General features: G+C 45.1%; 1 protein-coding gene across 1 annotated transcript in view; it reads right to left on the bottom strand.

Moving 5' to 3' along the window:
- Nucleotides 1–20986, bottom strand: part of RALB (RAS like proto-oncogene B) — a 46629-nt gene that overhangs the window by 6941 nt on the left and 18702 nt on the right. Inside the window, exons 2-3 of the mRNA XM_056109008.1 lie at nucleotides 13797–13962; nucleotides 3777–3985 (exon numbers count right to left, since the gene is read on the bottom strand). Of these exons, the coding sequence (XP_055964983.1) occupies nucleotides 3777–3985; nucleotides 13797–13910 (323 nt within the window). The 5' untranslated portion in view covers nucleotides 13911–13962. The remainder of the gene's footprint in view (nucleotides 1–3776; nucleotides 3986–13796; nucleotides 13963–20986) is intronic.

The following is a 20986-nucleotide window of genomic DNA, read 5'->3' as shown; positions in this document are numbered from 1 at the left end:
TTTCCTATGATATGATAACTTACACAGGAAACCCTAATCGTGCTACCAAAAAATTATTGTAAGTCATCTATAAAAATCTATAGGAACCCCAAAACCTATTGGGCCCAAGAAATAGTACAGGCGTAAAGGTGCCTTATCTTACACATGGTGAATCCCAGTTCTATTCGGGCATTGCATTTTTCAAGGAAGCACTGCTAGGACTAATCCCTGAACATAGAGGAAGCATTAACCCTGAGCACTCCTGGATATGACCCAACCTCCTCCACCTTTCAAAAAAATCTACCACATTTCTATATATAAAAAAATAGAAAAATGAGACTCAAAGTTTACAATTACATAAGAAATACACACACACACACACACACACATATACACATAACACATATCTGAGAATACTCCTAATAAAATAAGGGAAATGTCTTCACAATGCAATGAAAACCATAAGAAATTGTTGAGAGAAATAAAAGATGGCACACAAAAAGAAAAAGGCATTCCATGTTCAGGGCTGGAAGAATCAACATTGTTTGCAATTCAATTTACAGATTCAATGCAATCTCTATCAAAATCCCAATAGCATTTTACAAGAAAGCAAAATAATTATAAAATAGATAGAGAAATATGAAAGACAATAGCCAAAGCTATCCTGTAAGAAAAGAAAAATGAAGGGATATGCTTCCTGACTTCAAATTACTCAAAGTTAAAGTAATAAAAACAGCATAGTGCTGGACCGAAAAACACACACAGATCAACAGAATAGCACTATAGCACTGTCCTCCCGTTGTTCATCGATATGCTCGAGTGGGCCCAGTAACGTCTCCATTGTGATACTTTGTTACTGTGTTTGGCATATCGGGTAGCTTGCCAGGCTTTGCCTTGCAGGAGAGATACTCTCGGTAGCTTGCCGGGCTCTCCGAGAGGGGCGGAGGTATTGAACCTGGATCGGCTGGATTGGCCATCACTTAATCACTTAATCACTTGTAACACAAGTAATGCTTGAATATTAAATCTAAGTAGCTTTGCTGTCACTGTCACAGTCCTCCCGTTGTTTATTGATTTTGCTTCAGCGGGCCCAGTAACGTCTCCATTGTGACACTTGTTACTGTGTTTGGCATATCGAATACGTCACGGGGAGCTTGCCAGGCTCTGCCATGCGGGCGAGATACTCTCGGTAGCTTGCCAGGCTCTCCGAGAGGGGCGGAGGAATCGAACTTGGGCCGGCCATGTTGGCTGCATGCAAGGCAAACGCCCTACCCGCTGTGCTATCGCTCTAGCCCCTACATTTCTACATTTCGGTGAGGGTCAGTGAACATGCTAACATTTCTAAGTTATAACTGGAAACTATGAATAAGCAATCTGGAAACTGAATAAGAACAATTGATAGCTTTCTGATTTATCGGTCTGTCAGACAAAGGTAAAATTACCTCATTCATAAATCTGTTGGTCCAGAAGGGAAGCACTAAGTTCTAGTATCTAATTCTCTGGTTTAATAAATATTGTCTAGGAAACACTTATTGTCCAGGAAACTCTTGTAAAAGAAGAACACTTGTAAAACAAATATTGTCTAGGAAATACTTGTAAAAGAAGATAGTGGACTAACATTTTATGTTGGGGCCTTTACATAAGGACACAGAGAAATGCTATGTTTTTTACTCCTAACAGTCTAAAATGACTTGGTTTAACCATGAAGACTCAGATAATCTACCTGCAGTCTTCTGTTTCCAATGTCATTAGAACCTGGACGGTTACAGGTCTCATATCTTAAGTGTCCAGAGTACAGGCTTGTCTACTCTCCAACTGTCTTTGACTTTTTGGTTCCCCCTTGCCTTCCCTCGTCAGTCAAAAGGCAATGGGGAACCAAAAAGTCAAAGACAGAAAAAAGCAAAAGTGTATACACATCTGTATTGTTTCATTCTAAAGGAGGCGTCAGAAATGGAATCGTGCAATTATAAATGCACAGACTATCTCCATACATAGAAACTTTTAAGTGTGTCAGAAAAGCCTAAGCATATGACTTTCTCATAAAATGTTCTAAGGATAAAACTGATTACTATAACATACACACTCCGGTTCCAGAGACTTCAGATACTCAACCTTAAAGATTTGAGGCTACACAGCATGACTGAGGCACTGACTATCTTATCACCTTCCATTCACTCTACTGTTTTACCCGAGTCAACCTCCCTGGCTCACTGATGCTTGCTTCCAAATCTTGGGGGAATATTTAGCATCCTCATTTTCACCTTTGGTTGGTCACTTTAATTTCTGACCAGAACTTGCTAAAGAATGAAAACAAAAATTAGTTTTTTTTTCTTTTCTTTTCAGTTTCCTGTTAAGTGCTAGGACTGGCTCTTTAAAAATCATCTGGATAGATATGTTAATAAAGAAAATGAGGGGCTGGAGAGATAGCACAGCGGGTAGGGTGTTTGCCTTGCACGCAGCCGACCCGGGTTCGATTCCCAGCATCCCATAGGGTCCCCTGAGCACCGCCTGGCATAACTCCTGAGTGCAGAGCCAGGAGTAACCCCTGTGCATCGCCAGGTGTGACCCAAAAAGAAAAAAGAAGAGAATTAAAAAAAATAAAAACCTTTGTGTAAGAGAAATGAGAGGGGCAAGGGGTAGAGAGAAGATACCCTTTCCACAGGGTTAGGGAGATGGCTTAAAGAGCTGGAGGGCATGCGTTGCATGCATGAACTTGGAGTTCAATTTCTGGTACCACATGGTTTCATGAGCACCACCAAGAGTGCCCCTTTCCCCAAAAAATTTAACTAAATTTTTGCAAGAATTATAGCCAGTGACTCATTATTTCTTTGTAACAAATGCACTTAAGGCATCTTTAACAACCACATCTTAAAGAAATTAAAAGAGCAAACATTCCTCTCACTATGCAAGCACCAGAGGCTCACACTGGGACAGCCTCCAGACAACAGGGAAACGGAGCTAGCCTCCTGCCCCTATGGGATTTACAGGCCAAAGCATCATGTCCTTTTATTTTATCAACTGCATTTTCAATCGAAAAAAAAAAAAAACAGGATCTCCAATACTAAACAAATTTTCCAAGAGTCACAAAACTGCTAAGTAGGAAGACAGGACAGGGACTCAAACCCAGGTCTTTCTGACCCAAAAACAATTTCTATTTTTCCCTCCAACTATGCACTTAAAGTCCATTCTGTAGCTCTTTAAGAACAACAAACTATTAAGATAATTTCTATAGAAAAATAATAAAACAAAGAGCACAACAAGTGAATATAAATAGTGTGTACCAAAATTCAAAATGCCTTTAGAAATTATCTCTTTTTTTTTGTTTTTTGGGTCATGCTTGTTGATGTACAGGGGTTACTCCTGGCTCATGCACTCAGGAATTACTCCTGGAAGTGCTTGGGGGACCATATGGGATGCCGGGAATTGAACCCAGGTCGACCACGTGCAAGGCAAACGCCCTACCCACTATGCTATCATTCCAGCCCTCGTCTTACTTTCTGAATAGGGACCATATATAGAGGAGCTCTTGGGCCATCAGGTCCATCCTTACTGGCAGACATGCAAAGCCACGGATTGATCTCTGGGCCCAGCACATGCTATACATGTGCTATACCATTGGCATAGTATCGCCCCATCCCTAAGCCCCAGGAAATTTAGACAGAATTTTTCCTAATAACAAGTTTACGCCTCTACAACTATGCTCAGAGCGGAATTCCTTCATTAGTCTTTATTGTCTTTGACAATAAAGGCAGACAAAAGAATTATTACAGGCAGGAGGAATTTCCTTTTGAACAGACCTGAATTCCGCGGTTGCTGTAAATGATTCATGTTCGGTGATGGAGAAGACGAGGAGAAACCCTTCCCCACTCCGGAAGTAGTTGTCTCGAATAGCTGCATAGTCCTCTTGACCGGCTGTGTCCAGAATGTCAATCTGAACTTCTTCTCCATCGAGAACCACTTTCTTCCTGTAACTGTCAGCTTTGGTAGGCTCATAGTCTTCTACAAACTGAAGAAATACAAATTATTGGTGATTCACTGAGTTATAAGGGAAGTCATTTCTTGCCCAACATAAAACTTTAACTAATGTACTTTGCCTATACCCATAATAAAGTCCCTTTATTACCTTGAAGTAGGGAAGACATTTTTTAACTATGACTCAAAATCCAGAAGCCATGGAAGAAAAAAATGGACAAATTAGACATGAAAATGTTTTTTATACTTCTGCACGTAACCACACACTATAAACACTGTCACTGTAAACAAAGGCAGATTTTAAAAAATGGGAAATGTTACTAAAGCCATACCACAATGAGCCTATACATAAAACATTTCCTATGGGAGGGGGGAGATTAATAATCCAATGAGGTAAAAGTGGCAATGGAATAAACAGTTCAGAAAGATACAAAGGAAACGAAGAATGTTGAAAGATTTTCATTCTCACAAATAAAGAATATTAAAATTGTAAGTTCACTGAGATACCACTTTCACCTACAAAACCGGCAAAAATCCCAGTCTGAAAACATATTCTGGGGCAAAGGCACATGTGTACATTGCTAGTGGTAGTGAAGAGCAGGATGCTCTTTGTAGAGATAAATGTAGAACTAGAAAAGTGTTTTTCCTGTCTAGTCATCCTTTCTAGGAATCTGATCTACAAAAAGAAAAAAAAACATCATAAACGAACATGCAAGGTTATTCACCAGGAGACTGTGGGGAAGACCACAGTTAACCACCACCAAATGCATGGAATTGTATGCAGCTGTACAAAGGAGGAGGCAGGGCCTGGGAGACAGCTCAACTGGTAGAGCACACATGTACTGAGCAGGGGAGATGCCCTGCATAGTGTCCCTTAGCACTGCTGGGTGGAGCTCCCAAACCATCAGGCCCAGGCACCACACTGTCAGACCCCATCATCACAGCCCCCTCTGCCAGGCTGAGCTTCGCTGAGAGTGGGCTTGGAGTCTCTGAGCACCACTGGGTTAGTCTCTAAGAAACAATGAGGAAATTAAGGAGTCCTGTGTCCCCCATACCATCTCATAAATAAGTCTTTTTTGGTTTGGGTTTTGATTTGGGGACCACACCCAGCACTGCCCAGAGGCTGCTCTGGTTCTGTGCTGAAGGGTTGCACCCAGCCAGGGGTCAAGGAACAATATAAGGTGCCAGGCATCAATCCCAAGCCTCCCGTATGCAAAGCACGTGACCAGCCTATTGAGCTGTCTCCCCCATCCCAGAAAGGCGCTGCTAAACATTTCATCACTGTGCAAGTGTCAAGCACACACCTAGATGGTACAGCTTACTCTACACCTGGTCTATGTGGTAGTGCCGAATGCGACCACGTTTTATATGCTATCCTTCCCTCACTGAAATGCCACTGAACAACATTTGTGCCATCAGTATGTACAAGGTACTGGGCTGGAGAAGATCTCCTATCCTTTGCGTAAGGGAAACGGGGATAGCAAGAATAAGACGGTCATGGTCACGGTCCTCCCACTGTTCATCGATTTTGCTCGAGCGGGCCCAGTAACATTGTGAGACTTGTTACTGTGTTTGGCATATCAACTATATCATGGGGAGCTTGCCAGGCTTTGCCGTGTGGGCGAGATACTCTCGGTAGCTTGCCGGGCTCTCCGAGAGGGGTGGAGGAATCGAAATCGGGTTGGCCATGTTGGCTGGGTGCAAGGCAAACGCCCTACCCGCTGTGCTATCGCTCCAGCCCAGCAAGAATAAGGGACAGAGACAAATGAAGCCCTGCTTACGGCCATTTCAGCCGATGATTGGACACACAGAAGTGGCAATGGTCTGCGGCCAACAGGCTCTCTCACAGCTTCAGTGTGCAGTGGGTGATGCTGTCTAGGTTTGGGTAACTACGCACTATGACATCTGCACAATAGCAGATCACCTAAAGGGGCACAGACTAGAATGTGACCGCTTTGGTAAGTGTTAGAGATGTATCTGATACACAGGTTGCATGTATCTTCACATCTACTTGCCTGTATCTGCCAAAAGTGATTGTCAAAAAGGCCAAAGAAAAACAAATCTAAAAGCTGTTAAATGGATAAAAAAAACTGAAACAAAATAGCCTAAATAAATAGTAAGTTGAAATGCAGTCCTTCAGAGAATTAATGCACAAGATACTTAGATATTTTGTCACAATGCAATCCACTGAAAAAAGGCTAGGGACAAAAAGAAAAATTCAAAGAAATGCTAAATGTCCTCCAGTTGACTGTATTCTTTATCATGATATTAAAATTTTTAACTTATTTTCTTTATATATGTTCTGCTTATCATGTAAGAAATTATCTTACTGCTAGAAGTGAAAATATTCAGGAGTGACTTAATGATCGCAATATACTATTAAAACTGAAGTGACACTTCATTGACAAAATCGGTTATCCCATGCAAAAAAAATGAAGGCAAACCCTATTTCATATCTCATACAAGACTAAAAACAAATCAAAGACCTTAGTGTAAGAGCTAAATTAGAAACTCTTTTTGTGGGGGAGAGGGAGCTCCTAAGTGGTGTTCAGGAGGCCCAGGGGCCCCTCCTGGCAATTCTTAGCCAGCTGGATCCAGTTCCATGCTAGAGCCTGAAACCCGCTGCTGCTCTGGCCCTGAGGTGTCAGGGACTATCCAGCTGCCCTGACAGTGCTCAAAGGCCTCCAGGACCACACCCAGCAACTCGGCAGCTTCCAGACCAGCACCTGGGGCTGCTCAGGGAGACCTAACCAGGAGAGCCACATGCAAGGCAAGTGCTGTAATCCCCGTCCAATCTCCTGCCCCTACAATAGTACGCTCTTAGCATAAAACAGGTGTGAGGAGCTGGAGAAATAGCACAGCGGGTAGGGCGTTTGCCTTGCATGAGGCTGACCCGGGTTCGATTCCCAGCATCCCAGATTCCCGAGCACCCCCAGGAGTAATTCCTGAGTACAGAGCCAGGAGTAACCTCTGAGCATCACCAGGTATGACCCAAAAAGCAAAAAAAAAAAAAAAAAAAAAAAAAAAAAAAAAAAAAAACAGGTGTGTATCTCTATTAGCTGGGATTTAGCAATTTATTCTTATATATGTCCGAAGATGTTGCTTGAACCAAAAATACAAGCAGAAAGAAGAAAATGAGGTAAACTGGACTTAATTAAAATGTATGGGCTGGAGAGAGAGCTCACGTGGTAGAACACATACTGAGCACATGCACAGCCGTGAACACACAGCCCAGTTGGAACCCTGGTCGCCTGCACTGGGCTGTGCTCTGCCAGGGGCAGCTCCAGTCCCCTAGCACCACCAGGATAGTAAGATCCATTGTAAAAAATTTAAGTTTTAATCTAAATTTTTCATACTTCAGGAGCTGGAGCTATAGCACAGCAGGTAGGGCATTTGCCTTGCACGCGGCCGACCGGGGTTCAATCCCCGGCATCCCATATGGTCCCCAAGCACTTCCAGGAGTAATTCCTGAGTGTAGAGCCAGGAGTAACCCCTGAGCATTGCTGGGTGTGACGTTCCCCCCAGCCCCCAAAAAAATGAGAGATGAAAGGTCAGAATCACAGGACAGGGGGTAATGCACTTGCCTTGCATGTGTCTAACCCTGGCTGGATCCCCAGCACCATCTATGGCCCCCTGAGCACCACCAGGAGGGATCCCTGAGCCCTGCTGGAGTAACCCTGAGCATCACTGAGTGTGTCGCCCCCCCCCCAAAAAGGGAAAACAAAAGTTTGATCCAGGGTTCGATTCCCAGCATCCCATATGGTCCCCTGAGCAGGAGTAATTTCTGAATGCAGAGCCAAGAGTAACCCCTATGTATTGCCATGTGTGATCCAAAAAGAATATATAAATTAATTAAAATTTCATACTTCAAGGACATAATCAAAAAAGTGAAAAAAAAAGCAACCTGAAGAACCCAAATTCCAAATCCACTGGGTGTATAATAAAAATGGGAGAGGACATTTCTAAGTTATACTTCTAATAAAGAGATTGTATCCAAAACGTAAATAAGACTCATGAAATCCAGCAATAAAAAAAAAAACAAGTATCCCAACTGAAAAACAAAGGAGCTAAAGAAACATTTCACCAAAGATCTACAGATGGCCAGTAAGTACATGAGAGGATACAACATCATTGTTCCAGAAATGCAAATACAGAATTAAATGAAACCCAAACTCCAAATCCACTGGGTGTATGATAAATAAGGAGGAATAAGTATTCACAAGGATGTGGAGAAGCTGGAACCTTCATACATTACTAACAGAATTGTAAGATGAGACAGCTGCTGTGGAAAAGTTCGGCAGATCCCCAGAAGTTGGAGCTCCCAAATGATCCAGCAAATTTCATGCCTAGATATACACCTAATTTAAGACAAACACATGTCTACACAAAAACTCCTACATAAATATTCACAGAACTAATTTCATTCATATAACCAGAGATTAACAATCCAAGTATCGACCAAATGATGAGTGGATAAACAAAAAATGTCAGATCCAGACAATGAAATATTATTCAGTTACTAGAGGAATGAGGCACTAATTCATGATACAATGGAGATAAACCTTGATAAAGTATATAAAAGGAGTCAGACTCAAAAGATCACATAACATAAGGGTCTATATGAAAGATCAAGAACAGACAAGCTTTATAGAGACTAAGCAGATCAGCACTATGGTATTTCTTTTCAGGTGATGAAATGTTCTGAAATTGGTGGTGATGGATTTACAAATGTGTGAACATACTAACAACCACTGAATTGTACAGTTTGAAAGGGTAAATGTTGTTATGGTACATAAAGTTTCCACAGTATATGAAGGTACATCTCAACTTCCTTGAAATGGAATGATGTATTAACACATATTACAAGATGGATGAACTTTTAAAATACTATTCTCAATGAAAGCAAGCAAGACATAGAGGTGGCATATTACATGATTCTATTTAAATGCACTGTAAAACTGAAAAATCTACAAAACAAAAGTGGTTGCTAGGGACTAGGGGTGAGGTGTGCTGATGAGAAATGACCCAGTAATTTAGGGTTTCTATTTTTGAATGAGGAGGTTGTTCTAAATTATGAATAATGATGAACAATCAAACTGTTCTGAGAGTGTATCATGGTTGTACACCTTTGTGAATGTACTGAAAAAGACTAAAATATCATTTTCAAAGAAGGAATTTTATGGTGTATTAATTACATCTTAACAAAATTACAATTTAAAGAACTTTTTATTTAAAAACTGATTTGAGGGGCTGGAGCAGTAGCACAGCAGGTAAGGTGTTTGCCTTGCACGCGGCCAACCCAGGTTCGATTCCCAGCACCCCATATGGTCCCCTGAGCACCACCAGGGGTAATTCCTGAGTGCAGAGCCAGGAGTAACCCCTGTGCATTGCCAGGTGTGACCCAAAAAGCCAAAAAAAAAATAAAATATTAAAAAAAAACTGATTTGAAAGTACCAAGAGGAACTTACAGGCTCTTTCAGGAATACATTTAAATACATTCAGGCCAGGGAGATGGCCCAAGTAGCTCCCTGCAGGAGTCCTGAGTTCAATCTGCTAGGCCCTCCCTGGGCCCCCCAATGCCAGCACTGCCTCAAGAGTAGCTCCCAAGCATCACTGGGTACGGTCCCAAAAGAAAAAAGTGTCCTGTATTGTCAACTATTATGAATTCAAATGATTTCAATTCAAAAGTGAAAGTACGAAAACATCTTTCATAATATAACTGTCTTAGAGGAAATGTTAAAAAGGAACCAAGGTGCGGCAGAGCTTTTTTCTTTTAACTCCTTTTGGAAGAGGCGAAACCTCACCCCCCAGGGCCAATTTCTGGCTCCAGCACCAAGCATCTCTGCTACTTATCTCAGAACTTTTACAGTAGCCCGGTATTTGTGAGGACATTCAGATCTGCCCTCCTTCTGTATCAAGCAGATAGGGAGGAAAGGGGGAGTCTCTGGAAAGCGCCAGGCATGGTGGCCAAGGTCATTTGGCTCCATCATGTCCACCCACACCAACCTGCAGAACCAAGAGTATGGGACTGAGGCTCTTGACTAGGCCAAGTCTGAGTTCAAATGCTCTGGCTGCCAGAAAATCCACATTTCCCAGAAGTGGAGCTTCATCAAGTTCAATGTGGATGCGTTGGCAGATGCTGTAGCTAGAAAGGGTGCCCTAGTGGATGGCGTCAGACACAACCCAGACACAACCCACATGGGATAATGCAGTGCACCTCTTTGATGCAGGCCTCTGGACAAAGGGTGAGTGCTATATCCTGAGAGCCTTAGAGCTGCACCCCCTGCCCCAAATCCCTGGTCCGCTCCCCACTCACCCAATAAATCCTGCTTCCTATCCAACGGGAAAAAAAATTAGTCGACCATCATAGTCGATCCAAACTTCTCCTTCATTGACAGCTCAAGAAGTTTTTCCTCGGCTCCACTAACTGCAAGATATTACTAGTAATGAAAGTTTTACCACTATTATCAAATTTCGAAAACCTTCAACACACTTCTCTGTAAGAAGCTAAAAGATCTGAAAGAACCCTCCTGGTCAGTTTCTAGAGTCGTACAATTTTACTCTCTATTTCTCATTTATTGTGCTCACACCGGCAATCCAGGGTAGAACGGGATCGAGCTGGGGTCCGCACCCCTGAACGCCCCGCCCCACCGCGAGGTGGGGGAGAAGGGAGAGACCCGCTGGCAGAACGAGAAGAGCAGTCCCATTCACGAGGAATGTCCATCCCTCGTCTGGCGCAGCTTAGGCCCGGCCCGGGAGAGCACACCAACACCACATGATCAGCAAGGAAAGGATGCGAGAAGCGAGCGGCCACGGGCCCCCCCAAACGAGGAGGGGACCAAACCCCGAAGGAGAGCGTGCAAAGGACAGCAACCCTCCGGAGAGGGAAGAGGCCCATTTCAGCCTCTGCCCACCCTTCTGACCTCGGGGTGATTCCAGACCCAACCGGACCCCCCCCCCCCCAATGAGAGCGAGACTGCCTGACATGCAGCGGGCATTTCACCAGGACACCACCCAGCACTGCACTTATGCCTGTGAGCGCTGGAGAGTCAGCACAGTGAGCAGCAGGGGAATTAGTGAGGGAGGCGGTTCCTATGATGAGACAGCTAGTACCCACCCCTCTTCCCCCCCAACACACACACACACACACACACACACACACACACACACAGAGCAATACCACTCCATGTGAGGACCACTAATCTCCAACAGCACCCCTAAGTTGGATCCCAAATATTCGTATGGCCATCACCCAGCCTGAGTGAACAGAATGTCTAGTGAAGCAAGAAAATGATCTCTCTTCTTAAAAAAAATATTGAATATCCATGAGATGATGGACCTTTACAAAGCTGTTGATCACTGGGTTTCAGTCATACAATGATCCAACTCATCCCTTCACTAGTGTGTATTTCCCACCACCAATATCCCCCATTTCCCTCCCGCCATCCCCCAACACACACACACACACACACACACACACACACACACACACACACACACACCGCCTACCACCATCCTGCCTCTATGGCAGGCACTTTTCTTCTCTATCTCTCTCCTTTTGTGCATTATGTTTTGCATTACAGGTACTAAGAGGTGATCATGTTTGTTCAGGGCATTCCATATTTTTATCGGGACAGTAAGGCTGGAGTAGCTTTTTTTAACTGGCAGCTTTGAGGTATGAGTGTGACTACTGGGGCTTCTGGACGTACAGGGATGTAGGAGGGGGGTAGCGCATTCCAACCCCAAGAAAGCCTGGAGATTTTGTTGCATGAATATTCTTTTGATCGGAGGCACAGAGAAAAGACACATGAGAGGAATGTAGAGAGCATGGAGGGCCAAGGCTCGATCTGCCTTGAGGCGAAGAGTGACTCCCAGAGGCCACCTTTTATTCTATTTTTATCAGTTACATCCTAATGACTTCATCACGGAGAAAGACTCACCAAAGAGAGTACAAACAGTTATAGGATGAGCTTTCGTCAAAAGAACATCAGGGTATATATTGTCTTGTCAAAGCCATGTTGCCAAAGCTATGCTGTTATGATAAAAAATGTCAGAGGAAGATATGGAACTGGACACGTAGGCTCTACAGATTACATCTCCCACATTCTTGAGGTTGGTTACACATAGGGCAAAGAGAAGGCTCATACTGATACTTGAAGTTCTATCCAGATTAAGGATGTGTAAGAGAGGGGGAAACTGCTGCCTTGTACTGCCAAGATAATGTATAACTAGGCGGGTATATGAGAGTATTCTGGACTTCTCCAGAATCATTGGATTCAAAAGTTTTAGCTTGCCCACTTAATGTAAAAGTGGGGCCTCGGTCCCGCTTCCTGTTTGCAGGGCAGCATCAGAGGCTCGTCCTAATGTCCTGGATTAGCATCAACATCATTTCAGTGACAAAACCCACATAACCAGAATTTTCAGCAGATTATACCTCGTGATGTCCATTCCCGGACGATCAAGTCTGGCTGGGAGCATGGCAGCAATTCTGGATTGTGGAAGCAAGCGGCTGCTGAGGGCTCTGCTTGGGCCAGTACCAGACTGACCCGCCCCAGCTCCGATTTACCCCGGTCTGTCCAGTCATGCTCAGGTCCGAGATTAACTGTGGCTTTTGATCTCTCTCAAGATTTATTTATGGGTCGATAAATGAGCTTGTATAGCTAAACCAGAGGTAGTTTGAGGGCGTGGCTCCCGCATACTTAACTTTTGGCCGTTTAATTTCTTGGTAAACTTGGCCCCAAGTTGTTGGGTCTGGTCAGAGGCACAGCGGCAATTTGGGGGTATTAGGAAGACTGAAGGCACCATCTGGCTGCTGATGCACTCACTCCACGAGAACAAGTTGACCTGCTGGCAGCACTGCACCCCCAAGATAATGATCTTAACCTAAACTTTTTCCATAAACTTAATAAACTGCATGTGTGTGGGTATTGATCGGAGTGGCCCTGAGGCTCAAGTCCTGCCCATAGTACCAGCAAACAGCCCTCAAGGAGAGTTATGTCTGCCACAGGAATCAAGACTTTGTTGACACTCTTGACTCGGAATGAGCTACAAGACCGAGATTAAGAATTTGAAGGGTAAGGATGGCACAGACCTTTCCTTGCTGCACAGGGGAACGAGAGGGAACCTGTTGCCTGTCACTTGAAAAAACATTAAAGGATTCAGTTAGGTGTCTAGTGTCTCTGCAACAGACTGGTCACAAAGCCAAGTCTCTGCATGCACTGCTCTGCAGAATGAATGGTGCAAAGGTCTGACCACCCCTCCCTTGCTCCTGTCAGAAAAGCAAGTTCCAGAAGCCAGAGCGATAGGACAGCGGTTACGGCATTTGCCTTGCAATGCAGCTAACCCGGGTTCGGTCCCAGGCACCCTATATGGCTCCAGAGCCCAGGCGGGAGTGATCTCTGATACTGGTGTGATGGGGTTAAGATCTGAGGTCGGGAAAACTATACACATGGAGGAATTTGATTATGGCTGATTGTAAAGTTGGGTGCTATGAATAACTTTGTAAATTACAGGACCTCAATAAAAAATATTAAAAAAGAAAGAAAGAAAGCTCCAAACGTAGCCCCAGAAGTGCTGTGGGCAGGGACCCTTCACATGCTCGCCAGAGGTGATGTTACTTCCCTAAAACCACCTATCCAGAGCTTTCACATGGCTTAGGGCTGCCACCCACCCTACAAAGTGATTGGGGATCTACCTTCGCATATATTACACCGCTCTGCCCCCCCTCCCCGCCCCCGCCGCCAGAGGTTTTATGCACACAGGAAAGGGTGTGGGGACACCACTGAGGAGGGACGTGGAAATGGCCGGTGACAGGAAGCAGGCAAGCGGTACCTGGGGGGTCTTACCTCATCGTACATGAACTGCAGTGTCAGGGCCGACTTTCCAACCCCACCACTGCCAACCATGATCACTTTGTGCAGCGCCAAGGAACTCTGGCCCTTGCTCTTGTTGGCAGCCATCCTGCTGGTCTTCTGAGGGGGTGCCACTCGGACAGCAGACCCACTTAACAAGCTGCCAAGAAAAGAAGGACACAACTTAGAGGTGGTTTGGTTTTCCGACTCCACACGGGGACCCAATAAAACCCATATCCTTTAGACAGGGCAGACAGATCTTCTCAGCCCTGGAAGAGACGGCCAGCAGCTCTGAATGCCATTCAGCCCAGCAGAGCAGAGCCAAAGCCAAGAAAGAAACGAGCCCGGACAGCCAGTGCTCGCTTGCTGGCAAGGGATGGGAGGACCCCCCCAGCATTGAAACTCATCGCATGCCCCATGGTAACCTCCCTGAGCCAGGGGGAACAGGGAGCCCCCAGTCCTGCCCATCACCTGTGCCACAGAACAGCCCAGGGTCTCCCCCGCATCTGGTCACTTTTCTTCCTCCCCACCCTGATGCCTCTGTCCCCAACATGCAGACACACTCATACACGCTCACTAGTTGATGGCAGAGGTGATCCAAATGGGATAATGCAGTGCACCTCTTTGATAATAAGAGCCCTTCCAGACACAGTCCAGAGGAAAATAATTAAATTACGTACTCCAGGTTTAAAGCAATGAACTGAAATGAAGGGTACTTTCCTAAAATAATAACCTATTAATCAAAGTCTCCTTAGCAGAAGGAAGAAGAAGTGAGCTAGTGCCAGCCTGGCAGCTGGGGGTTACAAAGGATTCCAAACAAGCACATTGAACAGACATGTGGAGCTTCCTCTAACGCACATGCCGGTGTTTATTTTAACCAGTTTGTCTGAAACAGTTTGCCGACCTCTCATATCCTGCAGAGCACAGAGAAAGGAAGAGGGGTTTGGGTATCTTCTGGGCCTGAGTCTGAGTCTGTCGTTTGTAAGCTATGTGAACCTAGAACTAGTGATTCGATTCCTCTAAGCCAGTTTTCTCATCTGCAGAAACACAGAAGCCGCCACCTACCTTGCAGAGTCCTTCTGAGGACCAAACACGGGAACAAGTATGAGAGACCTAAGCAAGTGTGCACAGCAGAAACTGGAAGGCCAATGTCCTGGGCAGGGAGGCGGCTCCAAGGGCCGAGGAAACGCTCTGCATGGGGAGCTCTGGCAATCCCCAGTACTGCATGGTCTCCACCACCTGGAGTGACCCCCCTGCTCAAGACCCAGCTAGAAGTAACTCCCAAAACTTCCAGGGATGGCCCCCAAACAAATAAAAAATTTTAAAAAGCTTGAGTTCCTTCCTATTTCTAGATATCTTCTTTGTTGTTTTTGTTTTGTTCTATGGGCCACACCTGACCAGTACTCAGGGGTTACTCCTGGTTCTGCACTCAGGAATTACCCCTGATGGTGCTTGGAGGGGCACCATATGGGATGCCAGGGATTGAATCCAGGTCAGTACACGCCAGGCAAATACCCTACCCACTGTATCATCTCTCCAGGCCCCTTTCAAGATGTCTTCTATCTATAACACTATGGGTTGTGATTTCCACCAATGCTGAGAAGTCCATATCCCCACAGGAAAAACAAAAGTATCTTCTACACCTGTCACTGGAGAAATGAAGCACCATTTTAAACTGAGGGAGGCAAGCAGACTGACAGGCAGGCAGGCAGGAAAGGAACTCCCAGGCAGCAGGCTCCAAGTAGGAAACCAAGATAAGATGGGGAAAGAGGTTTTGTCAGCCCAAGTGGAGGAGGCTGGACCCCACATAGAGATGATTCCGCAGAAACTGAGGCCTGATCTGACTCTGGGCTAGCACCACCCTGGGGAAGGTTGAACCCCTCAGGAGGGGAGAAACCTCCAGCAAGCACCGAAGGCCCAGACACGATTATGAATAAAGAAGCCCACCCAAATGTCCAAGTCCTTCCCCTCTGACAACATCCCAGCAGTAACTCTTCTCTGCAGATATTTGGCCAAAGGAACTTAAGAAACCCACAGAAAATCCATTCCTGGAGGCCTCCTGGAGCCTCTCCTCTCTCTGGAAAAGCCCAAGGTCTGAGGCTGGCGCAATAGCATAGCGGGTAGGGCATTTGCCTTGCACGCAGCTGACCAGAGTTCAATTCCCAGCATCCCATATGGTCCCCTGAGCACCACTAGGAGTAATTCCTGAATGCAGAGCCAGGAGTAATCCCTGTGCATCGCTGGGTGTGACCTAGAAAAGCAAAAAAAAAAAAAAAAAAAAGTTCACCATGTTCTCTCTTGAATGTGCTTTTCCTCCCTCCCTCTTAAATAAAATGTCTTTGCTTCACTACGTGTTTCTACTGAAGTTCCTCGCTGTGAGAATAAACAGTGAACCTGGGAAGCCGGGGCAGGGGTTGGAAAAGTTTCCCTTCTCCTGCAGAGAGTAAAATTTTGCTCCAACCTGAGACTCATGGGTCCCTGAAAGCTCAGTTGGCTGGGTCCTCTACTCTGCCCAGCAGACCCAAAGGGTCTCAACACAGCCTCACAGCTGCCTCAGGCCAAGCGGGAGCTCATGCTGACTTTTAGGACCCTTGACCAGGGAGATGGAGGTAAGACTGGAAGGGAGGTGGCGGCACTGTCTCTTCACGCGCCCCAGCAGCCATCCAATCATGGATTCCCAACGGGGGCTGCAAAACGGAATGGCCTGGGAAACTCTGAAGAGCTCCCGAGGGTCAGGGCCCCCCCCTGAAATGTCTGGAGGAACTGGCCTGGGCTGCAGTCTGGGCACAGGACCGGCCAGATACCTCCCCGGCGATTCCAGAGGCCCTCCAGTGCTGAGAGCGTGTCTCACCGCGCAGCTGTGCAGAGGGGAGAACAGGGCAGTCTGAGCAGCCGTTCTGGGTAACTTGGGACTTAACTGACACGCGGGGCTAAAGAGAGCAAGACGCCCACGCCAGGATGGGGCTAGAGCTGAGTCTTTCTCTCGATGGAGAAGTGAGAAGCCAGACCCTTGACAGCACACACCACGGGCCTTCTAATTTATTTGGTTTGCTCCCAGAATGCTCAGGGAGGCCTTCTTTGCTAAGGAGTGCTAAGACAAACATCAAACCCCTCGGGGGACCGTGATGAGAAAAGCATGGCTGCTGGAGACTCACAGATAGGACTGGGTACCCTGAAATATTACCACGTGTCCTCCAGAGCCAAGATGGTCACAGAGAGGAGAGTCCCAAGCTGGTGGAAACCCCTCTACATCCGACCAACAAGCTCTCTGGGATGAAAGGCACAGTGAAGCCAGCTCTCTCAGATCAAACCCACCCAAAGGAGCATGTGGCACTGACCTCTGGGACAGCCAAGCCCCCCCCCCCACCCCAGTCAGCACCAGCAACAGGATGTTCAGACAGCTATCATCAGAAAGTAAGAAAGTATCATCCGAACGTTTTTAACAGAGACAAATGTGAGAAAAGTAACGACCAACAGGCCAGTCACTCTGAGTGTCCAAAATATTTTTATTTGAAACAAGAGGTAGTAAAAACTTATAGGAGGAAATACTATTCTCCCTGTAAATCAGGCTGATGAAGGACAGATTAACAAGGAGAAACAAGCAGCAGCTTGCTGATGCTAATGTTCACAGCCTAATTCACAGGAGAGTTCGGGGATGAGTAACTCAGACGGGGATGATTAGAGCTGAGTTTATGGAGCATTAAGAAAAGCTTTGTTTTGTCTATCAAGTTACACACACACACACACACACACACACATATTAGATACCATGGTTTAAAATACTGTTAATGGCTTCATGCATAAACCATCCAGTACCACTCCCCTCCCCAAAGTGGCCACTTCCCTCCGCCCTGTCCCAGCGTCCCTCCCCTTGCCACCCCCGCCCCCATCCTAACTCCCCTCCTTCACCCCTCTGCGGTCAGCTTCCTCCTGAAGACCAGTTCTCTGTTTCAGTTGTCTTTGGGCATTTGTTATACAAATACCATGTTCCCTTATATCCTGCATCTGAGAGGAACTGTTCAACTGTAAGTTTCATAGAAAGAACAGACAGACAAGACAAAGGAAGAATTCTCCTAAGGCTAGCACACTGTGGGAAGGCAAAGATAGGGAAGAAACGAATGGAGGATAAAGACAACCAAGTTTTGTCACATAAGTGCCCTGGTGGCCTCCCCCCAGCTAGTAGGAGAATTTCTCCAAGAGAGGAATGCACCAGCCCTCCCAGGTAAAGGAGGGGAGGGCAGAGTTTCTTTGATGTGTTTCTTTAAAATGAAACAACACCTTTAAAAAAAAGGCAATTTAGAAAATATGAGAAAACTATCTTTGAAAATCACCTATGATTCTTCGACCCAAAGATATACTGCAGCTCAAAATAATCCATATGTGAAAATGGCATATTTTAAGGTGGAATACTCAGAACCCTTTCAATGTTCAATAGAAAAATAATAAAAGGGACAGAAAATGTTCAGTGGTAGAATCCCTGCCTTAGAGATATGCGGCCACAAGTATGCTTCCCTGGCATACTACAACCAGATGTGTGCAAGCACCACAGGTAAAATGTGTGGGACCCCAGGCACCACGGCAAAGGGGATGTGAGGGGAAATAAATGATACAATTTTGTTTTTAATTTTAAAGAGGACCAAGGACGTGACTTAGCCTGGCCTGTGTGAGTCCATATTTTGATTCCATACTGCCAGAAACAAAAGTAAAAAAAAAGTCCTAAATTTATAAAACCTAGCTTTGAAAAAATTATCTAAGATGCTTCACCATACTATTAATGTTTTCTGCCAGTATTTTTATCTATATAGAACTATATTAAAAACCTATTTGAGGGGCTGAAGCGATAGCACAGTGGGTAGGGCATTTGCCTTGCATGTAGCCAACCCGGGTTCGATTCCCAGCATCCATATGGTCCCCCGAGCACTGCCAGAAGTGATTCCTGAGTGCATGAGCCAGGAGAAGCCCTGTGCATCGCTGGGTGTGACCCAAAAAGCAAAACAAAAAAAAAAAAAAAACACCTACTTGAGCTATTTGTGGTTTTGCGGGTCATCTTTCGCGCCTTCCACCATCTCAGGAAAGAGAGAACCTAAGGAAAGCATCTCCCAATGACTTAAGGGTCCGCATCATGCACAGGACATGTTTTGTGAGGCCTGGGGGTACTCTAGGAGCAAGCCAGTGACTGTTGAGGGTCTTCCTTGCTTGTGCACGCCCACATACACACTGCACCTCCAGTTACCTGCCTATACCACATGGCTTTCCCACTCCCCAGTTTTCTAATTATGAGCTTTTTAATAAGTTCTAAGCAATTAACTAGATAATTAAGCACATTTTAATTGTGACCAAAATAGAGTAGCTGGGCTAAGGGGCAGGCCTCCCTGAAGCTTTGGATGAGGATGATAAAACTGCTCTTGGCCTCGTTTCTGGTCTGCAGCCTCTTCTAGGAAGCACAGGCTGGTGCCTGATTGAGATGGGAACCTCCAGACCACCAGCCTGACACCCAATTTCTCCGAAGCAAAATGTCTCTCTTGCTTCTGTGAGTGATCACAGTTAAGTGAAGATGGAGAAGTAATAGTCCATGTTGGGGGTGGGGCTTCAAACATATGCAGATGTCTAGTTCTGAACTGTTATTTTCAAAACAAGAAAGTCAATTTCTCTAGACTGTTCAACTAGCCAACAGATATTTGCCAAAATATCTGTACTAGAAAAATTAAAGATTGAACCCAACTGAAGCTTCCAATTCACATGACTGCTTCCACCAACTTGGCATGATGGAGAAATGCTTCAGTATAAGAACAACTGCACCAGTAATAAACAGACGAACACTTGTTTTTTGCCCAGTTTCTTAAGCTGCAGGTCAGAACTCCATAGGGAGTGGCAAAAGTAAAAGCAGTGGTCGAGAAAAATATGGCAACAATAAAAAGTTTCTCAACTGCAATGACCAAAAGTTAATTCAAAGTCAACTGTGCCATGAATCCAAATCAACAGCTTTTGCTCTTGTGACTCCATAAGGGGTTCTGAGTAGGAAAAGCCAAGGAAGCCCAGGCTTGTATAAATAGAGGTTAATTATGCCGTGCAACAGGAACGAGGACTCTCAGTTTCCAGGATTTGTTGTGTAACAGGCCCGCCCTTGGCTGGCGCATCTGTCCTTCTCCAATATAGAGGATTCAGGGAGCACCTAAGCACACAGGATAGGCTGGGAAACTGACTTGTGTGCAAATGCGCCTAAAATAATGTCTGAAGGAACATCCTCAGGCCAGTGAGATGGCTGAAATGGTTGGACACAGGTTGCATGCAGGAGGACTCGTCTCAATTCCTGGCACTGGCGTGATCCCCTAAGCACCTCCGGGAACAAGCCCCTACCATTCTAGCAGGGAGCAGCTCTTATGCACTGCTAGGTATGACCCAAAATACAACAAAAAAGAAACTTACTCTTGAAAAATGTCCTGGGGCTTCCAACCCAGCTTAGCTTCCACAGTATTATTAAATCCATCAGAATAACGCATACCCTCCCATACAGAAAAACAACAAAACACTTCAAACTACAAAAACTAGATGCCCTGGTGGAGAGCAACAGGGCTAGGAAGTGGTTCCTCTATACAATGTTTCGTGATATATTAACACTAGATAGGGCTCTATCACAGCATTGATTCAAATACCAGAACACATATTCACCTGCCACAGAAAATTGTGAAGGCAAATTACAGGATATAAAGTATTGAAATACGTGTTTGGGGGCGGCGACGGGGTGGGGGAAGGGTCTGTTTCTAAGGAAACAGTCCTCTTAGCTAATATAATGACAGTTGTTAATATTTTGTTAAATTTAAGGTAGAAAAAATGGAGTTGGCAGGTAGAATCAAGATATTATCTTGTCTGTATCATAAGATTAGTCATGAAAATCAAATGAGAATTTGAAACTGCAGAAGGAAATGTATTCATCCAGTCACTCCTAAAATTCAAGTATCCTGGATAATACAGTTCATAAAACATAAGAAATAATCAAGCTATACGAAGAACTGCATTTATCCAAGATAGTAATTTAAAGATATTACTTAGCACTGTAGCACTATAGCACTGTAGCACTGTCCTCCCATTGTTCATCGATTTGCTCGAGTGGGCTCCAGTAATGTCTCCATTGTGAGACTTGTTACTGTTTTTGGCATATTGAATACGCCATGGGCTAGAGCGAT

The sequence above is a fragment of the Sorex fumeus genome, unplaced genomic scaffold, assembly GCF_029834395.1.
Source record: "Sorex fumeus unplaced genomic scaffold, SorFum_2.1 ptg000248l, whole genome shotgun sequence".
Lineage (NCBI taxonomy): Eukaryota > Metazoa > Chordata > Mammalia > Eulipotyphla > Soricidae > Sorex > Sorex fumeus.
This window is presented reverse-complemented; position numbering and strand designations above follow the sequence as displayed.